Source organism: Balaenoptera borealis (genome assembly GCF_965194805.1).
Source record: "Balaenoptera borealis genome assembly, chromosome: 1".
Lineage (NCBI taxonomy): Eukaryota > Metazoa > Chordata > Mammalia > Artiodactyla > Balaenopteridae > Balaenoptera > Balaenoptera borealis.
The window spans coordinates 14,938,247-14,964,298 of NC_138860.1; the positions used below are offsets into that span (position 1 = coordinate 14,938,247).

Consider the following 26,052-nt stretch of genomic DNA (forward strand, 5'->3'; position numbering starts at 1 on the left):
GGGAATATTTAGTTTGGGTTCAGTAGCTAAATTTATATGATTTCAGCCACTTTCATAAAAAAGTTGTTAAGGCTTAAATATGTCATTTTCACTGCAATCTGGAAAGATAAGAAATGGGAGAAATTACAGACTCTTAATTTGTATGCATATAAAGGGACGGTTTAAAGAAAAAGATCAGATAGAAAAATTAATATAATATGAAATAAAAGCTGTAAAAATGAAAAATGAAATCAACTGAAATATTCTGACATCAAGAAGAGAATTGTAACAAAATAAATTTCAAATCATACTCAAAGTAGGAAACTATTAAAAGAAAATGATGGATCTAGGATCGAAGCAATGCATAAAAAATATGATTACTTTGATAATATAAATTATGAAAAGAAGTAACTCATATTGGAAAAATCTAAACTTCTTACTGATTTGTAGATAAAATAGTGGCATCTATGATAAAATACAACTTAAATTCAGTCATACAATAAGGATATCCATGAAAACTGGTATTGATGCTGTCAATTCAACAAATATTTAAGACAAGTCACTGCAAATCACCTTAAGACAAGAAAACTTAAAATGCCCTAAAATCTTAAAAAACCCTTTGTAGATATTTCTCCAAATTTGAAAATAATCTACATTTCCAAAATATTATAATAATGAGTTGTGAAGATTTAAGTCACTTTTCTAAACTTTAAATAATTAAAAAAATTTTTTGATTAACTATGTGACAGGAAAGAATGAATTATCTTTCTATTCTCTCTACAGATAATTATAGTACAAAGCCATGGCTGTATGAAGAGGTGACCAAGGGTGTCAGTTAAACATGTCAGGGAAAAAAATATAGAGGGATGTCAGAAGTTATATAATCCAAATATACTATTTTTATGTTAGTGGAATCTGCCAGGTTTATCTTTTTACATGTATAATTCTTGTCATTTATTTTCCCCTTATAAATAAATATTTATATTTTATCTTGTCTTCATCATTTGGTTTTATTTTCTTAAAAAGTATCTCCCAAATTTTATAGATTTTGGCACCCCCAAATCTAGATCTGACTAACTGTGTAATCTTGAGCATGTGTCTAATCTCTGTGCCTCAGCTTCCTCATTTTAAACATGTGAATAATAATAGTACCTATTTTGTACAGATTAATTGACGGAATAATGTATAAAACATTGGGCATAGTACCTCCTAGATAGTAAGTACTCATTTAATGATAATGATTGCTATTAATATTAATGCTAATTTAATAGCTATAGAAAAATAAAGGAGTAAAAGAATTATGGCACAACATCATCAATAATAATTTGTATACTCTCAGTATTGCTATGAATTATTTTCTTGGTCCAGAACCAATGCATTCATGTGTTTGTGTGTTTGTTTGCTTTTTGGTAGACATGACACTTTTCAAGAGGAAACAGTTTTGGTCTGCTTTTATGAAACGCATCACATGCACATAAAAAATGTGAGATTACATTTTTCTTTGTTAGACAATGTGTAGCTATTTGTCACAGTAGATGTAATTAACGTGAGCTGTCATTACTTATGTGTTTTATATCTAGGGCAAATTTCTCAATCTCTCTGTTTCTGAGATTTCCCCTCTACTGAAAGGTAGATGAGGCTCCCTTACCTGGAAGGCGACTGTACACCACACCCTGTTCCTCTCCCCCGCAGCACTCGAAATCTTTGCTCACAATCTGTCCACCACAGCACTGCTGGCCATGGCCATCATGGAGCCTCCCAGCACAGCAAATCTGGTTTCCGGAGGTGGAGTATGGCAGTCTGCCACAGCAGGAGTCGCCGAGGCCAGTGGAAACCCGGTTGTGCTGTTCATCTGGACAGCATACTTCACCTGTCAATTTAGGACAATAACCGTCATTGCATGAGTTAAAAAAATATGCTTTGACTCACGACTAAATTTTAGCACAATGATCTTGCAGATGCCAACTGCTTGACAGGGTATTGTCATACTGGAGTTGCAAAATCTCAATACCACTTCAAAATGTTTGCATTGAAGTTGTATAAACACGTGTATAAACACGTGTCTATGTCAGCTTAGAGGCAACGCTATGTTGCCTATTTTCTCTCTGACCCCTGATACATGAGCACATGAGGTCTGGTGACATGGATTAAGTGACATTACAAAAAAAGTTTGTCTACAAATACTTTTCTATCTATTTAGTATATATATATATATATATATATATATATATATATATATATATATATACTTTTTTTTTTTTTTTGGAAAGTGGGATGGACTCAGAAATCAATTCTTGATAAATCTGTATTGCTTTTGATTATAATTTCTTTAACCAAACTACATTTATTTAACCAAACAAAAGATTTTCAGTGGAAAGCTTAATTAAATGAAAGGAGGTAAATATACTATATTCAAATCTGCATACTAGTATTTTGCTGAGCTATGGCAGACACTGCATTTCACTGATGTAGTTCCACCCACATTTCCCCTTTATATGATATTCTGAGAAACTTGAGACAAGAATAGAATAATCTTTTGCCTTAGTGCCTTGGGATCAAAGGGTTCAAATATTCTAAATATCAGTAGTCATTTTTTTTTTTTTTTTGTATGAAGCGGCTTCTAAAAGACAAAAAAAATTTTTAATTGCTTTTCTTAAGGATATCTTAGAAAGGACTAATAAGAACTTGGAAGATGTAAAAATCAAACTTCATCTTTCCTCTCTATCTCATGACCAACGCCTTCCTAGCCCCTTGAACCTTGACCTTCTCCTCCTATTGCCTTACTACTCTTCTTCTTCTTACACCTTCAAGAGACCCTCTTCTATTTCCTCCACTGCCCCTTCTTAAACATATCTTTCTCCCTGGACACTATCCCTTCATTAAATCTTATGAGGTATGTGAATATGATGGCCAACCTGGCAGGTTTTATAGCTTTAAACCACTGTCTAGATAAGATTTACATAATCTAGTTAATGACTTGCCAAACCTTCTTAAGAAAAGGCACAAGTTCCCTGAAGAATTTAAGATTGTCTCAGGGATTTATAGTCGTGGACTCCCTGATCTCTGTCAATTAGCTCATCCTCTTGTGAAGATAGGATATGCCAAAACTTGGTTAGTAAAAGCCAGATGAACTGCTAACCAAAATGATATTTAAAATATGGGACAATATTTAACTACAGATAGATACAGAAAGAGTACAAAAGTAGGGCAAGAACTCTTAGCAGTTATCCCTGAGGTCTTTCTTATCCAAAATTCATTGGTCAAAAACCCAGCCCACTAGGTGAAATGGACAAATTACTACAACCTACCAAGACTAAATCATGAAGACATAGAAAATCTGAATAGACCTATGACTAGTAACAGAATTGAATCACTAATCAAAACCTCCTAGCAAAGAAAAGTCCTGGACCAGACGGCTTCACTGGTGAATTCTACCAAAAATTTAAAGAAAAGTTAACATCAATCCTCCTCAAATTCTTTCAAAAAATTGAAGAGGAAGAAATACTTCTTAGCTCAATATATGAGGCCAGAATTAGCCTGATAACAAAACCAGACACATCAAGGAAAGAAAACAACAGACCAATATCCCTTATAAATATTGATGCAAAAATTCTCAACAAAATACTAACACACTGAATTCAATTCATTAGCACATTAAAAGGATTATACAACATAACCAAGTGGGATTTATTCCTGGAATGCAAGGATAATTCAACATACAAAAATCAATCAATGTAATACACCACATTAACAGAATGAATGAAGGAAAACACGTGGTTGTCTCAACCGGTGCAGAAAAAGCATTTGACAAAATTCAACACTTTTCTATTATAAAAACATTTAACAAACTGGAAGTAGAAGAAAACACCTCAACATAATAAAGAGCATATGAGAAAAACCCACAACTAACATTATACTCAATGTTATACTCAAGAAAGCTCTTTTTCTAAGATCAGGAAGAAGACAAAAATGCTGATTTTAACCACTTCTACTCAACATAATATTGAAAGTATAACCAGAGCAATTTGGCAAGAAGAAGAAATAAAAGGCATCCATATTGAAAAGGAAGTAGTAAAATTATCTCTGTTCACGGACAATATAACCTCATGTGTATAAAACCCTAAAGATTCCACACCCAAAACCCCGTTTGAACTAATAAGAGAATTCAGCAGAGTTGCAGGATACAAAATCAACATACAAAAATCACTTGTTTTCATACACTATAAAAAACAAAAATGAAAAATCAGAAAAGGAAATTTAAAAAACAATTCCATTTACAATAGTGTAAAAATACTTAAGAATAAACTTAATCAAGGAGGTGAAGAAAATGTGCAGTGAAGACTACAAACTGCTGAAAGAAATTAAAGAAGAGTCAAATAAATAGAAGGGCATTCCATATTCAAGGATTAGAAGACTTAATATTGTTAAGATGTCAATACTACTCAGCAGCTTGAAGCAGGATTTCAGTTCCTGGCCAGAGACTGAGGTTGGTCAACAGCAGTGAGAGCACTGAATCCTAGCCACTAGACTAGTGGCAAGGCCCTGGCCCGTCAGCTGTGTCGAAAAGAATTTCCATATAGAGATGGAAAGTAGTGAAGCAAATAAAGGCTTTATTAGGAGGAAAAAGAGTACAGTACGTGTGGATAGACACATGGGAGGGCTCAGAGAGAGACAGAGTCTCCCCCTCGTGGTAGCTGGAATCACTTTTATGGGGCATTTCTTCTGGGTTTCCTTTGGCCACTCATCTTGCTTTGCCTGGTTCTGAGTCCATATATGGTTTATCTCAGGGTCCTCCCACGTGTGCGTGAGCATCTCTTAGCCAAGATGGATTCTAGTGAAGAGGCCTACTGGTAGTTGACATCACTTACTATGGGGTGGCTCCCCGTCCTGCTTTGACCTCCAAGGAGCCTTTCTGCATATGTGTAGTTGGGGAGGTCTCCTTGACTTCAAGAATGAGGAATATGTGGTCTTTTATATCTTTTCTGGGTGGGGCCCAGCCTTCTCCATCCTGCTTTTATGGAGTTTCTGCTATTATGGAGTTTCTGTCCACAGGGGAGAAACTGTTCAGCCTGGGGCCCATCTATCTCCTGCCTCATAGAGAGTCAATGCAATTGCTATCAAAATCCCAACAATACTTCTTGCAGAAACAGAAAAATCCATCCTAATATTCAAATGGAATCTCCAGGTACCTCAACTAGCAAAACAATCTCAAAAAAGAACAAAGTTGGAGGTCTCACACTTCCTGATTTCAAAACTTATTATATGGACTTATATATACTACCAAATGTAAAATAGATAGCTAGTGGGAAGCAGCTGCATAGCACAGGGAGATCAGCTCAGTACTTTGTGACCACCTAGAGGGGTGGGATAGGGAGGGTGGGAAGGAGATGCAAGAGGGAGGAGATATGGGGATATAGGTGTATGTATAGCTGATTCACTTTGTTATAAAGCAGAAACTAACACACCATTGTAAAGCAATTATACTCCAATTAAGATGTTAAAAAAAGAAAAACTTATTATAAAGCTGCAGGAATCAAAACAGTGTGATCCTAGTACGAAGACAGACATATAGACCAATGGAATAGAACAGAAAGCTCAGAAATAAAACCTCGGGTGTATAATCAAATGATTTTCAACAAGGATGTCAAGACCATTCAATAGGGAAAGGACCAAATTTGTTGGAAAAACTGGATATCCAAATGGAAAGAATGAAGTTGAACCCATACCTTATACCATATACAAAAATTAAATAAAAATGGATCTAAGACCTAAATGTAAAAGCTGTAACTATAAATTTTTTAGAAGAAAACATAGGAGAAAAGTCTAGTGACATTGGTTTTGGCAATGATTTCTTGGATATGACACCAGAAGCACAGGCAACAATAAGAAAAATAGATGATTTGGACTTTATCAAAATTAAAATGTGTTATGCATCTAAAGACACCATCAACTGATTAAAACTGTGACCCACAGGAGAAAATATTTGCAAATCACATATTTAAAAATGGATTAATATCCAGACTGTATAAAGAACTTCTACAACTCAATAACAAAAACACAAACAATCTAATTAAAAAATGGGCAAAGGATACATATAAACATTTCTTTAAAGAAGATGACCAATAAGCACAAATAAGCTCAATATTATTAATTATTAGGGAAATGTGTATCAAAACCACAATGAGATACCACTTGACACCCAGTTATGATTATTATAAAAAACAAAACAAAAACAGAAAATAACAAGAGTTAGCAAGAAAGTGGACAAATTCGAACCCTGTGCATTGCTGTTGGTGCAGCTGCTGTGGAAAACACTATGGCGGTTCCTCAAAAAATTAAACATAGAATTACCATATGATATAGGAATTCCACTTCTGGGTATATAGCCAAAAAAATTGAAAGCAAGGACTCGAACGGATAATTGTACAACAATGTTTATAGCAGCCTTATTCACAATAGCCAAAAGGTGGAAACAACCCAAATATCCATCAACAGATGAACAGATAAACAAAACGTTGTATATACACACAAATGGAATATTATTCAACCTGAAATAGGAAGGAAATTCTGACACATGCTACAACATGTATGAACCTTGGAAACATTATGTTAAGTGAAATAAGCCAGTCATAAAAGGACCAATATTATATGATTCTACTTATATGAGGTACCTAGAGAAATGGAGAAATGATCTTACTATGAACAGTGCAGTTGCTGTATTTGTTACATTTCTCTGGGTGAGAGGTTTCTCCTGTCTGGTCTGCAATGTAGTTCCCATTTCTTAAATCTTTACAGCTAAAGAACTCAGTGTCCCTTGTTGGCAAACTTTCTTTAACATAATGTGTCACAAGGTCCAGGGGCAGCACCAGTTAATTAAACATCACTTAGGACAATGGTGGGCTTAGAGGAACAGTGTACATACCTATATTGGGGAAAACCAAACCAACCCTTTTTTTAAAAAAAAAAAACTCCACTTTTGAGTATAACAAATATCGATTGGATATTGTAGTCACATTTTCTGGAATCCCTCAGAATGTTATTCAGTTACTGACAGAAGAAAAGGCTTCATAACAAGAGGTGTGGATTATATCAATGAGAAGTAAAACATTTTTTTCCCCCTCAAAAAAGGGCTATTAGACATAAGATACAAGGATCAGTCACCTTCTCATTAACCTCTCAAAATGAATCTATTTCACGACAGGCTTGAAAATGTTTTCTCTCTAAAAGCTACCATGCAGTCTTAACAGTTAATTGTTATTCTTATCAAAGAATGACCCGCATTAACATTTAGCTTGAGGTCATTAGCATATTTATAAAAAAAAGGGGAGTGGAAAGATCATTCTTTCCTCTGCTGTTCTTTGTTATAGGGGTTCTATGGAGGAAAGTTGTGAGAAAAAATGAAGTCAATATTGTCCAACAAAATGAAGTAAATATTATTCACCAATATTTCAGACCTGTCTAGAAATATCAAAATGCCTATATCAGTCTCAGCCTTGAACTGGCAGACTACTGATTGAATTTTAATTACATTGAAATATAAGATGGTTTGGGGTCAATACACTTTCTTTCTTAATGTAAACAGTGTTAAACCAGTTAATAAAGACCATTGGCTGAAAATAGAGGTCACAATATAATCTCTTCTTTTAGGTACTGATATATTGAGATTCATGATTTGGAGTAAAACATTTTCTTTGATTATCCAATAAGATTGCATTTTTTCCTTTTGACATCAAGGTAGGCATTCTAATCCTGTGAAAAATTAACCACTTAAAAGATCCAAATGTGGGCCATGCTCAACAGATGGGTAGATATTAAAATGCTTGAGGTCTGAGGGCTTCCCTTGTGGCGCAGTGGTTAAGAATTCACCTGCCAATGCAGAGGACACGGGTTCGATCCCTGGTCCGGGAAGATCCCACATGCCATGGAGCAACTAAGCCCGTGAGCCACAACTACTGAGCCTGCGTTCTAGAGTCAGTGAGCCACAACTACTGAGCCCGTGAGCCACAGCTACCGAGCTCATGTGCCACAACTACTGAAGCCCGCGTGACTAGAGCCTGTGCTCTGCAACAAGAGAAGCCACCGCAATGAGAAGCCCGCGCACCATAATGAAGAGTGGACCCCGCTCTCCACAACTAGAGAAGGCCCATGCACAGCAACGAAGACCCAACACAGCCAAAAATAAATAATAAATAAATTAATTAATTAAAAAATATATAATAAAAAATATAAAATGCTTGAGGTCTGAATGAGCATGTGTCAATATACAGATCATGGAGGTTTTAAAAAATCTTGTTTTAAAAATTACTTATTAAAAAGTTTTGTATAATATCAATAAACGACATTTGAGCTTCCATGACTTATTTCAGTTTTGGGAAAAGAAAGTTAAATTTTATTTGGAAATAGAACAAAAGTAGATTGATTTCTTAGTTAGAGATCTGACACTTTGTGCTAGGATTGAGAAAGGTGACAGGTAAAGATCCTAGGTGTTCATAGCCGTGACATATGCAACCAAGTGTTTTTCATCAGTTTTAAGGCATAGCGGATATTTTTCAGAGTTGGGACAGTTCATGGCAAATCATAACTTATCAAAAATTTTAATGTGGCTTGGAGATGAAAACACAATTGTTTAGTTCTATGCTAGACTTAGAGAAAAGCCTAATATGACCTATTGGTCTGAAGAATGGGAAGGATGGAACAATAGAAAATATCCATCTCACCTCTATAGTTATAATTTTCAAGGCAAATTTTTTTGCAAGGAGGGAAGATGTGAAATATAGTTGAAAACTCCCAAAGTGTAAATTATTTTGAGAGAGTAAAGCATTTGACAGTGTTTAATTCATTGCCTAACACTATGATTTGTAGTATAACGAAGTTAAGGCTTTTCTGCAAAATCTTCGTTTCTGTCACCGTTGTGTTTTCTTACTTGGAAAATCCAGTTGATTAAGAGTTAATTATGAAAGTATTTTTGCATAAGAATCAGAAATAACTGTACTTTTACTAAGGCAGATTTTTCTATTAATTTTAAGGAAAAATTATGAAGAATAGAAGATCTCTGCCTTGAATAAACCTGCATAGTATTTAAACATTTCACTTTCCCTGTTTGCTCCAGTGTTTTGTAAAGGATATACTGGGTGAGACAATTTCTCGATACAGATATCTTGGATGGATATATTTGTACTGAACACAAGGTACACAGAACAATACCTGAATTAACTACATGTTTGGCATAAATTTCATGTTAAACTAGATATCTCAAAGCATTGGGCACCCAAACACTTAGCTTTCTTTTCTTTCTCCCATATCTATTTTCTGTGCTTTTAAAGAAGAAATAGCCATTAAACTTAGGTACTAGGAAAAAAAAAATCTGTATTCTCAATGGCTTTTCTAGAATAAATAGTAACTGATAGTAACAGTAATGAAGATTTTTAGAAGTCTAGAATAGTCGTTTAAGAATTATGTTAACACCTGTTAGGTAGACTGCTCAAAAGAGCAGTCCGGCATGGATTTTGGAAAGACACACAGATTTGCATTTCAGCTCTTCTACTCCCATCTATGTGGATCTGGGCCTGTTACTGATTCTCTCTGAACCTCTTTCCTTATTTGTAAACTTAAGATAAAATACCAGTCTCCTACAGTTGTGAAAAAAATAGAAGGTACCGTATCATATGTAAAGCCTTGAATACAGAGCGTGCCAGAAACTTGTTGTTTTATAAATGCCAACTGTTGTTATCTTTATTTTCAGTTATATTCACTGGACATTGTTTTGTGTAGTTGAATTTGGAAAATGGCTTATTCAGTTGGCTGATAAGACAGAAGGAAAAGAAGGTGAGGAGGGAAAAATTCCTGATTGCTACTCTTTGCTACATCCCTCCTTCCCCTGCCAGACCTAGAGCAATTAGGCGGCCTCAGATAAATGGAACCTGTGGTTATGAACCCTCTAGGAACAATGCATACATCCTTCAGAACAGAAATGGAGAAAATGGAGAACAGCTTCACGGAGCGGAACACGAAGAAATTCAGAGTTTATGGTGAAATACTCAGCCATGTGGATAAAATAAAGTCACAAAAAAGGGAATTATCCAGCTCTCCAGATATATTTCTTTATGTAATACATATAATGAGTCTCTATTCTCTCTCTAGTTTGTACATAGTCTTGCTTATATTTCAAAAAAGCTGAGAGAAGAAATGATACCTAAAGCCGGCCATTGGCTATGTGTTAGTGGTTTAATCTTTGGTGGGGAGGTGCTTAAAATAGTTCATTGACACAAGTCACATGTTTGCTTTTTTCTGGTTCCCAAGATTACTGAGTACTACTGGAAATGATCCTCACCTGGTAGAATCCTAACGTAATACCCCGAGCAGCACTGATGATTCGGTTGTCCCTCTTGTATTCGGCCACCACAACAAACTCCAGTTGAGTTCAAAACAAATGCGATGTACTTCTCTTCACAACAGCGGTGTCCAGGCTGGGTGTCGTAGAGAACTCCATTACAACACACCTGAAATTTGAGAATCAGGTATAAAGAAATAGCTTTATTAAGAGTATTGTACCACCATATCTTATGTGATACAGTTATTATTTAATAAGGACTTGATCTGAGACCAAATGTAGCATATTTCTGATAAAAATTTAAAGGTTTACAAAGTACATTTTCTCTGTATCATTCAAATTCTACCAATGCTATTTGATACAATGTAGCTTCTTTTAGCCTTCAACCATGCTTTGTGCTCTATTATAATACTCTATAAATATGAATTATCTTTTGAATGTCAGTGCTTCCAATGAGAAGATGATTTAGAATTGTAAATGAACAATTTCCTTCATATATATGTTTTTATTTTAATGATTGTTTAATTTAAAAACATTGTATCTGTGGAAACCTGTCTCTCATTGATCTTTTTTTTAATACATTGCATTTTCCTCATACTAATTTATATGATCACTTATTTATGAACCCAATCTTCAGACAAGGCAATCTCAACAGTGTCCAACATTTATATATATGTGTGTGTGCGTGTGTGTGTGTGTGTGTGTGTGTGTGTGTGTGTGTATGTATATAAAAGGAAATTTATATGGAAATTAATTTTGAAAAACCCTTTTAACAGTGTGTTTTCTCCAGGAGCTGTGGAAGAAATTATGTGCTTGAGCAATCAAATAATTATTTTGCATGCTCACTTGAGGTCTGAGAGACTGACACTCTATCTAGAACAAATGAAACACGGAATAGTGCTGAGATGTAGCCTCAGAACATATACTCGGCATAAGTTGCATTAATTAGATAGATGCTTCCTGTGGCAGACAAAATCGACCACTATTTAGGAGGTGCTTATATTTTTCCTTTTTGCTCATTGCTACTTCCAGCCTGCACCGACATTTGATTCATGCTTAATACAAGGGCAGTAAAATATGGAATCTCTAAGTCTGAAGACTAGCTTAGTACTTCATTCATTTCTCAAAAGTGACCAAAGAGCAAAGAAACTGGGCAGAAGTCTATTTCTATGTTTCCTCAGGTAGCCCTGGTAAACCAACTGCAATAAATTGGCTTTGCTGTGTCAAGTTATTAGCAATGAGGATTCAAAATCAGTCTAATTCCAAGGATAAATTGCATGACTCCTTTCTTTGATGCCATATTCTATGTGACAAGTAAATTTTCAAATTATGCCCCATTTTAAAAGAGTTAAGCAAAAACTCTTCTCTTTGTGTTTATGTGGGATTTAGGAATGCTGGTCATTTTTGCTTTCAGGGTAAAACAATACACACCTTCCTCTTGTTTTATGACAGTGACCTAAAATCTTGCCCTTTGTTGTACAATCTTAAAGAATTTATTAAAGTCCCATTCATGTATAGTGAGTTTCTGGACATCGAAGAACATCCAGCCTTTTCCTTCAGCAAGATTTGCCAGGACTTACCATCCTTTTAAATTTTCAAGCATTTATTTAGTGATGGGTCATTAGGACTGGTTCCCTCCCATACTTTCAGTGTCAGTGCCATTCTCAAGCTCTTTCAGTCACGTGAAACTTGTGCCTTTCTTCTAACCAACTCTGGTTTAGATCATCAATGGGTCCCCAAAGGGGACATTTTCAAGAGATTATTTCTCTTGAGAGGTCTCCTCCTGAACAGAGTATTTCTTAATCTTCGAATTCAGTCTTCAAGTTCGTTGTCTCAGAAAACAATTTTAATAACTTGAGCTGGTAAGTGTGTAGCTGATATTCAAATAGGCAGCCTGTTCCTTGCTCTATGGTTTCCAAAAGTAATTCTGTAATCTAGTGATTCTCAAAGTGTGGTCCCTGGACCAGATGTAGAGGCATCACCTAGGAACATGTTAGAAATGCAAATTCTCATGCTCTACCCCAGACTTCTTCTGGGGGTGGGACCTGCTGTGTGTGTTTTAACAAGCCCTCCAGGTGTGATACTCACTGGGGTTTGAGACCCATAGCTGTAATCACATGGGGAAGCTTGTATAACTATTACAGATGCTCCTGTAGTGATTTAGCCAAAAGACTCTTAGACTCACAATAAATCTATTTTCTACCTCTCTCCAACCTCTCACCCAGGAAATATATATTCATAGTTAACCCCAAACAAAATTTACAAACAACTTTTTTCCTCTTGAGATTTTAATTGACTTCCTCTTTCGCTGACAATACCTGTGTGTGTCCTTAATACTTAAAGTAAAAATGACTTTGTTTAATGCATCAAAGTTTTTTTTTTTTTCTCCTGGAGAATTTTAATGGGAAAATTTATTCTAGCAATTTTTTTTCCTCTCAGAAATCCTAAATTTCATTTCATTTTATGAAAGTGTGTTCATCAGATGGTACACATTTAATGCCTTAAAATGACATAAAACTTACGCATAATGACAATTCTGGAGCCTAAGTGTCAAAAAAAAGTACAGCTAGTAACGACTAGTTTTATGGCATTTCTTAGATGATAGCAACTGCTTAGCCAGTGTCAGCCATAATAATTTGTATTTTGATCCATATTGCTTCAACAACTCACTTTCATAATTACTATGTCCTTTTGCAGTGAATCTTTTGAATTTAGTAGTAGCTTTAGTCATTACATGTGTGATGTTGTTGATAAATAGGAACATTATTTCATTATGTGAAATCCTATCTTCAAACTGAGGATTTTCTGCATCATTTATCAATAAAAACCATTTACAAACCCCTCTGTCTGTCTGTATTATTGATCTGATTCTTAAACTGCAACTAATATGAACACTAATCTGCAAATGGCCATAATTTAAAAATATTTCTGTCAAACCATGAAAGGTCCCACTCATGGTTACTCATCAGTGTCATGTAAACAAACACCCACTTGTAGCTGAATGGATTTGTTGTAAAGAAAATTCAAGTCACTCAATCAAACAAATTTGGGAGGTTCTTTATCATTTCAATAAACTCATTCTCCTGTGAAGATGATGAAAAATGAGAAGGCTAAGATGCTCATCAGGAAGATAGGATTTGTATAAGCATCCTTCCTTTTCCATGGGGTCTTCTTGATAGGTGGAAATCTTGATCATGATAAATCATGGTTTAAGAAGCAAGTGATTTCCTCAGACACAAATGTAAAATGTTAAAAGTATCCTCTCGCTTTTCTGGAGGTCACTTGATAGCAATATCATCTATCAAAGACATAGCAGATAATCTTTAAAAAATTAAGACACAGTTTTAATTTATTATGTTGAATTGTAATTTCTTTTTTCCCTGGCTTTCTTGAAATATACTTGAGAAATAAAATTATATATGTTAAAAAAAAAAAAAAAAGGCAAGTGATTTCACTTGGAGTGTTTAGTGAGAAAAACATATTTCACTGACTAGTTTGAAAAGATTTACCTTAGCCTCAGGAGAGTAGCACCTGGGTCCACAGATAGTTTCAGGTTTTTGACACTTCACTGCTTTGCAGAGTTCATGACTGTGGTCCTTCACTGACTTCTGGATTTTAAGGCATGAACGCCATGTTTTCCGTAAGAGATCATATCCGAGAATGATGCCATTTGGCTTCCCTGGAGACATCCAATCAATCTGAAGGGATCTGCAATGGACAGAATAATCAGTATTTCTGAAAAGACAACATTTAACATTGCTGTTATCAGTCTCATCTGCCTTCCAGTTTGGTCAAAAAGTCTATTTCACCAACAACTTCCTAATTAAAAAGCTGGAGCAAAAGAATATATATACTAATATATATCCTGATATATGCTACTACCATAGACTATGTTTTGAGAATCAATCAAAACCATTTAAGCTTTTGGGAGAATAACACATGACATGAGTCCGGTGGTCTCCCACTTTAAATTTTAGAGGCAAAAAGAAAGTATCATTGTCTGTGGCTAGTCAGAAAATCAACAGAAAGTTTTGGTTGATAAGTAAAAACAAGACACAAATAATTTGACTTAGTAAATAGGGTGGAAATTAGAATATGTGTCAGACCTAATCCCTATTTATAATCCCCTTCTCCTTTGCCTTCCTTCCCTCAGCTAGCACTAGCCACGTGACCCATAGCTGCTCAAAGAGATGCAACCAGAAGATGGTGGGATTCTAATAAAGGTCCCTAGGAAATTTTAGCTTCCTTCATGTGGCTGTCGCCTTTTCCCCTTTTCTTTCTTTCTGCTAAACATGATGTCTGGAACTTTGGCAATCACCTCATTCTTCTTGCAACCATTTGAGAAAGACCATAAGAATCACAAAGACGCCTCTGCGGTATTTGTTATAACTGAACCAATGCCAACAACAATCTACCTCTAGAACTACTTACTTGAGCCTCTACTGTTGGTTGTTTTGTTACTTATAGCCAAAGTACATGACCAAATTGATACAATCTTTTTATCAGTTATCAATTGATAAAATTTATCAATGAATTTATTTATTGATACATAACATTTATAAATTTTCTCAATTGATAAAATTGATAAGCTCCCTCCAAATATACTTTATCTGAATTTTTTGACTCATAGAAACAGATTTAATTCTGCAATAGTTCTTTATATACCATGATCAAATATGTTTTGTGGTCAGAAAAAGAGGAATTAGAGATTCCCATAACAAACTCCGTTATATTATTATGTTCTTGAAGATGTTTGATTTTTAAAAATTGAGCCACGGTTTACTCTAAACATATAAATATACTGTTTTGGGTGGTTTGGTATACAATGAAGGTATAATATGGGACCAAAACTTTACTGCATTTTCAATGGTCTATTAATATTTCATCTGCTGTACTGAGTGAGATCATAATATAAAGCTGTTCACAGAAGAGTGAATCCTGAATAAAATGATCTACTCTCAGGTTAATGTGCAGAACTTTAATTCTGCACTTACGTCTACTTGTCAGAATGACACAGTCTAGATGACATACCTGTACTATCTTTAGTATTTTTTTAAGAAGTCTATAAGAAGAAAGTAGTTAAAGTTTTAATAAAGCCCCAGAGATTTGGACATGACATATTTTTGCAATTCAGCACAGCAAGGAAAGTCTGTTATTTGCAAAACACTAGGTAAATGTAAAATAATTATTTTTGTTCTCATTATTTTCAAAAAAGAGGGTGGAACTCTGATACTCAAGATTACTTTCATTGTTTTAATTCTAGAATTTTCAACCATAACAACCATTCACAAATAGTTATAGGTTAGCTTTACATATAAAACCTTCCAGTAAATACTCTGGAGAAGAGCAAGCACATATGAGTTTAGTCCCTATGCTTTAAGATCTTAAAATAAAATTATCACAATAACTTATGCTGACCATCTTTCTGCCACTGTGTAAAATAATATTTTTGTTATACCTTTCGTTTTCAGGAGAAGTATGTCTTTACAGGCCAAATTTTACTGGACCCTATCAGAATTCTAAGTGACATCACATGTTAGGAATTCAATTAGGCGCAAACATTTACATTAAAAAGCTGCAGTCAAGATAAACCTTGACATTTTAATAGACTGCTACAAAAGAAAATTATTTCCTTTTTTTGGAGATACAAACATAACACTTTCACTAATAAGACTCCGTAGATAAGAAATTAATGTCACCTATGAGAGAACAGTTTCACAGGTGACTTGTATAGTCACCATTATTATTCTAAGGTCTTTATCCAACTCTCAAAATTAATTCCACGTTTTGCAGATACCTCTTTTGTATTCATTGCATAATCAACTACAGGAAAGACTTCATTTAAGTGACAAAGGTCGGACTTATCCACAAAAGCTGACGAACTAGTGAAGTCTAGAAAACACCATGTAGAACCATGCCATTGTAACTTCTCCTTCTTGCACAGAATAACTGTGAAGTGAGATCACCTATATTTTTAGTGATAGCACGAACAGTTTTGATGTTGAGGATCTGAGTCAGGTTCACTAATGTACGTGAGCAAAGAAGAATAGGGTGTTTAACACCTGTCCACCTCTCATTAGAACCCATGGGAGTAACAATGAAAAATCTTTTGGTTGTTGATTTAAGATGAAAGACATCTCTGAGAAATGCACACCATTATTAACTGGATTAATGGTTTCATTGCTTTGATGTTTAAGAGTAAAATAGAAGGAACATTCTTAAACCATAGGAATTAATGTGAAATATTGGGGAAACAAACCGAAGGTTTTTTTTTTGTTTGTTTTAATACATCAGTAAAGGTAGGCTCATGCAGAAACATGAATCCTCAAATGGATCTTCTTTTTTGGGGGTAGATTTGTTCATAAAGTGACAATTAGAGTTTACTTAGCTTCCAGAGCACTAAGGAATAAAATTTAAGCTACCTTAATAGAGCTTCTGATAAAAGCCACAATGCTTACACACATTTTAGCACGACTCATTGGGTGTTTAGAAAGTCTAGTCAGAGCTATTGACTATTTCTTTTTAAGTCTGTCATATTGTTAGTAGATTTACTATTCTACTTCTGTTACTACTATATACCCCTGTGGCCACCGTCACCACAATAATCATCACATTCAGCTCAAGAAGTACAAAATAACATTGAAGATAGAAATAATTATGGGAAAATCATTTCTTTATCACTTACCTTTACTGGTAAATATTAAAATGATACAGTTCAGAAAAAACTTCTATGGAGAGTTACGGTTCCCTTGGTGCTCTACATTTTATTCTAATATTTTATCACAATTTTGTCAAAATGTTCTTGTTTGGGCCAAAGGAAAAAATCTTCACATTACTTTAAGACATCCATCTAAATTGTTATAAGTAGCTGCACATTCCCTGATCATGTTTACAGAGGCCTTTTAAAAATTCCTATTCAACTTAGTCATTTTTGTCAGTCATTTATATAACATTCAAGCTCTTCAATACCCTTCCAGATTGCAGTTATCAAAAATGACCAGGACACTTTTAATATAAGACTAAATAAATGTAATATGACAACAATATTAATTCTCTGCTCTCAAATCAAATAACTGAATGTTTAATTATCCACTAGAATATTTAGCATAACTTGTAGTCAGTAAAATATCAAAAGGTAAAAACTCTGTGTCCTTGAGTATGAGGAGATATGAAACATGCATACCTGAAGCATGTCAAATATTATACAGCAGTATAAAATCAAGTGTTTAAGTGTGTAGTCTAGGGTACAGGTATTATAGAAACACACAAACAAAGATCACTATGTCTAGATGAACAACGAAGGTTTCATGGGAGAAGGGGATGTGGACTTGAATTGGAACAAGAGAATGGGAAGAATTCTGAGCAGGAAGATCCATATAAGCAAAAATAAGAGGGAGAAGCAGCCTAGCCATATGTAGAAGAGTAATGGGACCAACTTGATGAGCGAACGATTTACATCCAGCAATAATGGAAGGTCACTTTGAACCTAAGAAGAAAGTTATGAAGTCCCTCAAATACTATGTTGAGGAATTTGATGGTGAAATAGGGTGATTGTGCAGTGGTATCACTAGCAGAATAAAAAGTCCTTTTAGAAGTAATACCCTGGCAGATTAGAGTAGAAGAGACTAGGGGTAGGGAGAAATATCAGTGAGCTTCTGCAGTAACTTAAGTATGAAAGACGGTTTAATGGGGTTTTCTCTTATTTAGGAACTTAAACTATAGCCCCAAACTGAGGATGACCGATGATGAATTCCTCTGTTAAGTATCTTGCTTCTAAAAGGGAACAAACAGCAAGATTCTGCTGCAATGAACATTGCGGTGCATGCATCCTTTCGAATTATGGTTTTCTCCAGATATGGAGTGGGATTGCTGGGTCATATGGTAGCTCTATTTTTAGTTTTTTAAGGAACCTCCATACTGTTCTCCACAGTGGCTGTACCAATGTACATTCCCACCAACTGTGTAGGAAGGTTCCCTTTTCTTCACACCCTCTCCAGCATTTACTGTTTGTAGATCTTTTGATGATGGCCATTCTGACTGGTATCAGAAAGAGAAAAACAAATATCGTATAATATCATTTATGTGTGGAATCTGGAAAAATGATACAGATGAACTTATTGGCAAAGCAGAAATGGAGTCACAGATGTAGAGAACAAACTTAAGGTTACCAAGGGGGGGAAGAGGGGGGACGAATTGGGAGATTGAGATTGACCTATATACACTACTATGTATAAAATAGATAACTAATGAGAACCTACTGTGTAGCACAGGGAACTCTACTCAGTGCTCTGTGGTGACCTAAATGGGAAGGAAATCTAAAAAAGAGGGGATATATGTATACATATAGCTGATTCACTTTGCTATACAGTAGAAACTAATACAACATTGTAAAGCAACTACACTCCAATAAAAATTTTTTTAAAAATTAAAAAAATAAAAACTAACCTGCCTTCCCCAAAAAAAGATTCTTCTGAGTTCTGAGGATAAAGCTGACTTTTAACATTGACCCATCACCCAAACCAACCCAAAATAAACAGAACTCTAGGAGAGTTTTTGAATTTTAATGAATATTTATTAAGTGCCTCCTATATGTCAAGCATTGTTCTCTACTTACACATAAACAAGACAAAGTTCCTTCTTTCATAAAACTTACATTTTGCTGGGGGAAGGTGGGACAGTAAACAAACACATAAGTGTATAATATGTTACACTGGTTGTCTGAGAAGGCCTGGCTCTTCTGTGCAGAAATCCGAAAGAGGGGATGAAGCAAGTGAACAGGAGTTTCTAGGCAGAGGGAACAGGAGGTATAGGGGTTTTGAGACATCCATGCACATGGCTTGTTGAAGGACAATCAAAGAATCTAGTAGGACAGAGCTGGACTGAGCAAGAGAATGATGGAAAATGAATCAGGTGGGTGTTGGGAGTGTGGGATTGTGGACTGCAGATCCTGTAGGGTTTTGTAGAACATGGAAATAACTTTGGATCATTTTTGAGCGCACTGGAAAACCATTGGAGATTTTTGAGCCATGGAGTGAAAGAGGAATGATTTACTTAGTGAAGAGTGACATTGAAATCCACCCCCAGTCCACCCCTAAACATTCTCAAGGCTGAGGAAGGAATTCTAAATACATCACTCAGAGAAACTGGAAGCACTTGCTTCTCCTGGTTGGTACCTCCTGAGATGCAGAAATATCTAAGCCCAATTTGCAGCTGTCCCTGGAGGGAAGTATAGAAAGGAGTTTGGGGCAGCTTGACATGGGGGTTGGCAGCCTATATGACCACGGAAAAGGTGCTTGTTTCTCAGAGAATTCTAATGGCCAGATATTGTCTGTAGCCGCTCTAATGATAGGGTAAGACAAGATTGCCACACCGTCGATCTTTAGCATGGTGCACATGAGTGAGTTTCCTATGAGCCAGTGGATGTCTTGCAAGATGGCTAGGCCTGAGCTCCCTTGAAGTTACACTGACCATGATGGTGGGTTTTTGGGGGAGGGGGCTCCAGCAAGAAGAGTGTTTGGTGTGTCCTGTCCTGCTCTGTTGGCACGATAGATCAGTTGCAGAGGGCAACGCTCATGTGAGAGAACTTGGCTTTGGGGAGATCCTCATGGGTTCTCTCAAGGAAAACATACAATTGTTCAAAAAAGTGCCACCTTCCACAGAGAGGGCTTGGATGGCTATCCAGTGATGGAAGTAAAATAGTAACACTGGGAAGAGGCACATTTGAATGAAAGGGAATAGGCAAAAAAAGAGCAAGGAGGGAGAAAGGGCAAACTGGGATCAGGTCTGAGCCTGTGAAATGGTGGAATCTTTGAACTACATGTGAGCTTAATATTTTGCTGGAGATGGAATGGACTTTTTTTTTTTTTTTAAGTTTTTGCTAGACTCTTTCTGGTCATGCTGCGCGGCATGCAGGATCTTAGTTCCCTGACCAGGGATTGAACCTATGATTCCCCCTGCAGCAGAAGCATGGGGTCCTAACCACAGGACCACCAGGGAATTCCCAGAATGGACTTTTTAATACTTGATCATGAATCTTAATGACTAAAATGAGACTCATAACTAAAAAATAATGTGAAGGCCATAAGGTATTCCTGAAAGTTTTTTCAAGAGTTGGGGAAAGGACATCCAAAATATTATGTTTAGGCAGCAAGTAGTAGGCAAAAAGTAAAGCCTTTCCTCCTTGTGTCTCACTGAATTAAGACAGGTACATCAACATAAATGATAAAAGCATGAGCTAGGGTTGTGGTGGTGGAAATGGAGAAGAGGAACAGCTATGAGAAGATGCTCCAAAAGAAAATAGACTAAAATTGATATTGAGTGAAATCAGGGGATTAAAAAAAATCAAAGCTAGATGTCTGCGATCATATGCAAGGCGGAGGTGCCTTTGCAGAAATGGATGTTGGAAAAATTGGGTTAGATGAGAATTAAGGCTTGAGGTTATGGAAGTGATGGGTGCCTATCATTATAGAAAATCAATAGGCAATTGAATATATGGGACTGGAGTTTAGGGAGAAAACTGGGACAGAGATCTTGAGACATCAGTATGATGAAAACTGTGAGAATATTTGAACTATTTGAGTAGCAGAGAGAGTCTTTCTGTTGAGGACACCCACAATTAATGAATGGAATTGGAATGAAACCAATAAAAGAAACCAATGAGTGATCAGGGAGCCAGGGATAAAGCGGCAGTTAAAGGCCAAAGTGAATTGGGAGGAAAAACTGGATTTTGTTGAGATGCATACAAAGGCCTCTCAAAAGCTTAGTGATTGAGCTGCTTCTGTGGGAACTGAAAAAAGTCGAGAAGTTAAAAGGAGTTTGGGAAAGAGAGGGAAGTGAGAAAATGGAAATAGTGCTGGCAGAGTCTTAAGAATAAGTTCAATATTCTGTAAGGTCTCCTAATCAAACACTGAGTTTGATGATCAGAATTCATTGGCCATCAGAACTAATATTTCCTGAAAGCCATTATGATTATCAGACTATTGACTGGATGTGTACAGCAGTTCTAAATACACTCCAAATGATCTCTTTTGAGAGGTCTTCCCATATCCTTCAAAGACCCAAGTAGACAATTCCAGTCCAAATTATAAGCTGTCTCGTTATCCATACTGGCAAGAAGGGGAGTTGAGAATATGGATGAAGAAGTGATCTGACATTCTACATCTACAGCCCAGCATACTCCCCATTTAAAATAATAAAATAAAACATGGCTCAAAAAAATTGTTTTTAATTGTAAAATTATTACTTCAGTATTCAAGCTATCAGTCACTGAAAAAAATCAGAGAGGGAAAATAATGATAGAAGAGATTTCCTGATATCCAGTGTCATAGTATAAAAATATACCTCAAAGTTTCACCCAAATTTGGTGAGGCAAAAAGGGGAAAGTTCTTTTCCCACAAGCTATGACCTGCCATGCCATCCTCAACCCCCAGCTATGTACGTTGAAAAGCTAGAGGGATTTCTAAATGAAGATAGTGGTTTAACCTTCATTTAGAGACACAGACCCTGTGCTGCTATCATAAGGAAGCTGGTGTGTAAAAATATCATTTATATCATTCAGGAGCTTGAGGCAAATTTTTGAACAATTATTTGTGAATGCTACAAAGACATTATTCCTCAGCCTTCTCATCAATAATACAGCCCCAAACTGATTTGGAACTGTAAAAACTGCCATGGATCCCATTAAAGGCAATGAGAGACATGATCTGTGTTCTCTCTTTCTGCTTTCCCTTGAGCTTCATGTCTGGAAACCATGCATCTTGGAATAGCAGTCCAGTCACGTAATAAAAACTCTTCCTTGTTTATGTTCTTTTCTTAGCTTATCCATTTATGGAGAATAAATAAGTGAACTTCAGAAGCAGCCCAGTACCCAGTAAAGCTGTCAGTTGCAGTGTTTGTCATATTTCAATCAAAGCCAGAGCCAGCCAGCTATCTTCATCCAGTGCAGTCTCTACATTCTCGAGGACCAGAATTAATGAATTAGCTATTGATTAAATTCTACTCTAGCAAATCCACCAAGGCAAATAAATGAACTACCCAGGGCACATGTAGGCCACGGCCAGACATGTCTGGGCTATCGATCAGTCGTTAGCATTCTTTGGGGATATAGAAGCAGCTGATGATAATATGACAAGTATGGAAAATGTGATGTAGAAACAGAGTTTGTTTCTGGAGGAGTAGCTTATAAAACTAGAAGGTTTCATCTGATCTTTCTAAATACCTTTGTGTGCTATGGCATCTTTGGTTTATATATAATGGGAAAAACATGTGTAAGTGCTTATACTGAAGATGTTGTAGTCAAAAGCAAGGTATAGGTTAAGGCCAAAGACGAAAATGACATGCTCCATGCTTATAATCAAACAGGCTGGTAGGCTATTGGTATATGTTATGAAAATATATAAAAGTTAAAATTTGCTGATGACTGCTTTTTACCAAAAATAAACAAAGATTCTAAGAAATATGTGTCTTATTAGAAACCAAAATATTCTAAATGCTATAGAAGCAAACCCTGTCTACTGACATTTATCTGGAAGGATTTCACATTTGATTTTGCATGTTGCTAATATAAAAGAGATTTTCTTAAACAAAAATAGAAACATAACTAACAAGTATACACTGCCAGAAGTATAATGAAATTACACAAACAATAACATGCACACAGGAGGCTAACTGCTTTGGTGTTGGTGTAATTTTGATTAATGGCTTGGCGCCTATATCTGCTCATTAGAGTCTTGCCTTTGGAAAATGTTGCCGTGCTACGATAGATCAATTTAAGAAAGGAAAGACTGTACATGCCAATATTTGGTTGTGAATGATTTCCATCAGTTTTTTTGCTAGATCTTTGACCAAAAAAGAAAAAAAAAAAGGAAATAAAGTTGCCAAAAGCATTGGAATAAAGAAAAATACGGAGGGGTTTGTACTTTCTGTGCTGGTCAACATGGAGAAAGCCAGTTATAGCCTCTCTCTCCCACTGATTACTGCCAAAAAGTCTGCTCTAATTACAAAAAGCAACCACTCAAGGACTCTGAAAAGTTAACAATAGAGGCAGATAGGGAGGGGGGCCAAAACTTAAAGAGCAAACATTACAGGATGCGTTTCCCATCGTTTCCCCCCTTTGTTTGTCTCCCATCTTTAACCCAAGAGCAGCCCCAGTGTGGAACCGAGCGCTGGGCAAGCAAAATCTATGAGAGGAACCCAATCTTTCTGGCCAGAGTACAAAAAGGCTTTGCAAGCCAAAGGGTATGATGGGTATTCCTGTTTCGTTATATTTCCTCTATTTTTTCCTGCTCTGAGGATGATTCCAGCCAAGGAGCTGCACGATGGCAGTCCTGGCCAAATGAGAATCTAAAATCCTGAGAAAAAACAAGCTGTCTGACCAGAGGAACCAGGGAAAGCACCCCTGTGGTCCAGAAATCTCATTTATTTTTTCCTCTATTTTCTCTCTAATCTCACTGTCCCCCAAACAACCCCATTTATGTAAACTGTGAGGTATATTGGGAGGCTAAAATTACAAGAGAAACCATGTCTTTCTAGCCAAAGATTTGGGAAAGGAAGTCCAAGTGATGTGAAAAACATGGGGGAAATCTCAGAGAAGAGAAAGCTAGGCAGTCTACTAATTCTATACATGAACCAGTACAAGGTCTAACTCACCTCCAAGCTGCACATGCATGGTTGCCTCACAGGCAAAGGAAATCTGGGCACTGTAGTAAAGACTTTGCGATCTGAACCAGTACATAATCCCCCAACTAAATACCAGATTAGCCACTGAGAGGTGCATGCGTGGGGCAGATATAAAACAGCACAGCAAAGCTTTTGAAAGATGAACTGATATTAGAGCCATTGACCACATAAGCCAAGACAGAATTTTCAGTCTGAAGCTAACCAGTTGATTGCCTGCTGAAACAAGCAAACAAAAACTCCAACCTTCTTCAGAGGATTTTAACAGGACTCAGATCACAACCTGATATTTAAAATGTTCAGGATACAATCCCAAATCACTCAAAATTACACTAATCCAAAGAAAGCTGGAGTGGCCGTATTAGTATTAGACACAATATACATGATGACAAGAAAATTATCAGGAAGAAAAAGGAATATTACACAATGATAAAAGGATCAATTTACCAAGACACAACAATCTGAAATATATATGCACCTCATAATAAAGCAAGAAAATACACAGGGCAAAAACTGATAGTTCTAAGAAAGAAATAGATAAGCCCACAGTTATATTTGGAGATTTCAACATGCCTCTCACAATATTTGATAGAACAACCAGGAAGGAAATCATTAAGTGTATAGATGACCTGAACATCACTATCACTCAACTCGACCTAATTGACATTTATAAAATGCTCTGACAACAGCAGAACACACATTCTCCTCAAGTACACATAGACTATTCACCATGATAGATCATATTATAGGCCATAAAATAAACCTTAACTAATGTGAAAGAACTGAAATCATAAAACCACATTTCAGACCATAACACAATGGGACTAGAAATTCACATTCACAACATATCTGAAAAACCTCAAAATATTTGGGAATTAAGCAAACCACTTCTAAAATAATTCGTGAGTCAAAGCAGAAGTATTAAGAAAATTAAAAAGTATTTTGAACTAAATGAAAGAAAATGCAACATTTCAAACTTTCTGAGATTCAACTGAAGCAGGGCTTAGAGGAAAACTCATAACTTTACATGGCTCTAGTCAAAAAGAAGAAAGATCTCAAATCAATAATGTAAGCTTTCCTCTCTAAGAAACTGGAAAAAAGAAGAGTAAGATAAATCCAAAGCAAGAAGAAGAAAAAAATCAATAAAGAGCAGAAATCAATGAAATGGGAAACATAAAACAATAGAGAAAAAGCAATAAAACCAAAAGATGGTTCTTTGAAAAGATCCACAAAATTGATAAAACTCTAGACTGATTGACTATGAAAGAGAGAAGACACTTATTACCGTTATCAGAAATGAAAGAATGCAAATAAATCCAGACTTTACAAACATTACAACTTTCTGCCCATAAATTTGACAAATTTGGTGAAATTAACCAATTCTTTGCAAACACAAGATTACAGATCTCACTCAAGAAGAAATAGATACCTTGAATCATCCTACACTGTTAAGGAAATTGAATTCTGAGTAAAATACCTTTCAACAAGGAAAACTTTAGGCAAAGGTGAGTTTCACTGGTGAATTCTACCAACATTTAAGACATAAATACCTTTTCACACAATCTCTTCCAGAAAATAGCAGAGGAGGGAATATTTTCCAACTTATTTTATGGGCCCAGAATTACCACGTTACCAAAACCAGGCGAAGACTTTACAAGAAATAAAAACAGTTCAATATATTTTATGAGGATAGTCATAAACATCCTCAATAAGATAACAGCAAATTGCATGTATAAAAAGGAAAATACATCACAACCAAGTGGGGTTTATCCAGATAACACAGACTAGTTAATTATTTGAAAATCAATCTATATAATTAACCATATTAACAAATTATATCCAAAAAAGGCATTTAACAAAATTCAATATCCATTTATGATAAAAACTCTCAGCAACTAGAAATAAAAGAGAAGACTTCAACCTGATAAAAGGTATCTCTAAAAAATTCATAGGTAACATCACATGTAATGGTAAGAGAATAGGAACAAGTCAAGGGTGTCCGCCTTATTGAATGAGCCAAGGCAATAAGGCAGGATAAAGAAGTAAAAGACACACAGATTGCAAAGGAA

At 35.7% G+C, this 26,052-nt stretch overlaps 1 protein-coding gene across 1 annotated transcript in view; it reads right to left on the reverse strand.

Annotated features, from left to right (window-relative positions):
- The window catches only part of USH2A (usherin), a 783,103-nt gene that overhangs the window by 201,394 nt on the left and 555,657 nt on the right, over window positions 1–26,052 (reverse strand). The window contains exons 47-49 of the mRNA XM_082362477.1: window positions 13,819–14,017; window positions 10,310–10,478; window positions 1,628–1,849 (exon numbers count right to left, since the gene is read on the reverse strand). Coding sequence (XP_082218603.1) covers window positions 1,628–1,849; window positions 10,310–10,478; window positions 13,819–14,017 — 590 coding nt within the window. The remainder of the gene's footprint in view (window positions 1–1,627; window positions 1,850–10,309; window positions 10,479–13,818; window positions 14,018–26,052) is intronic.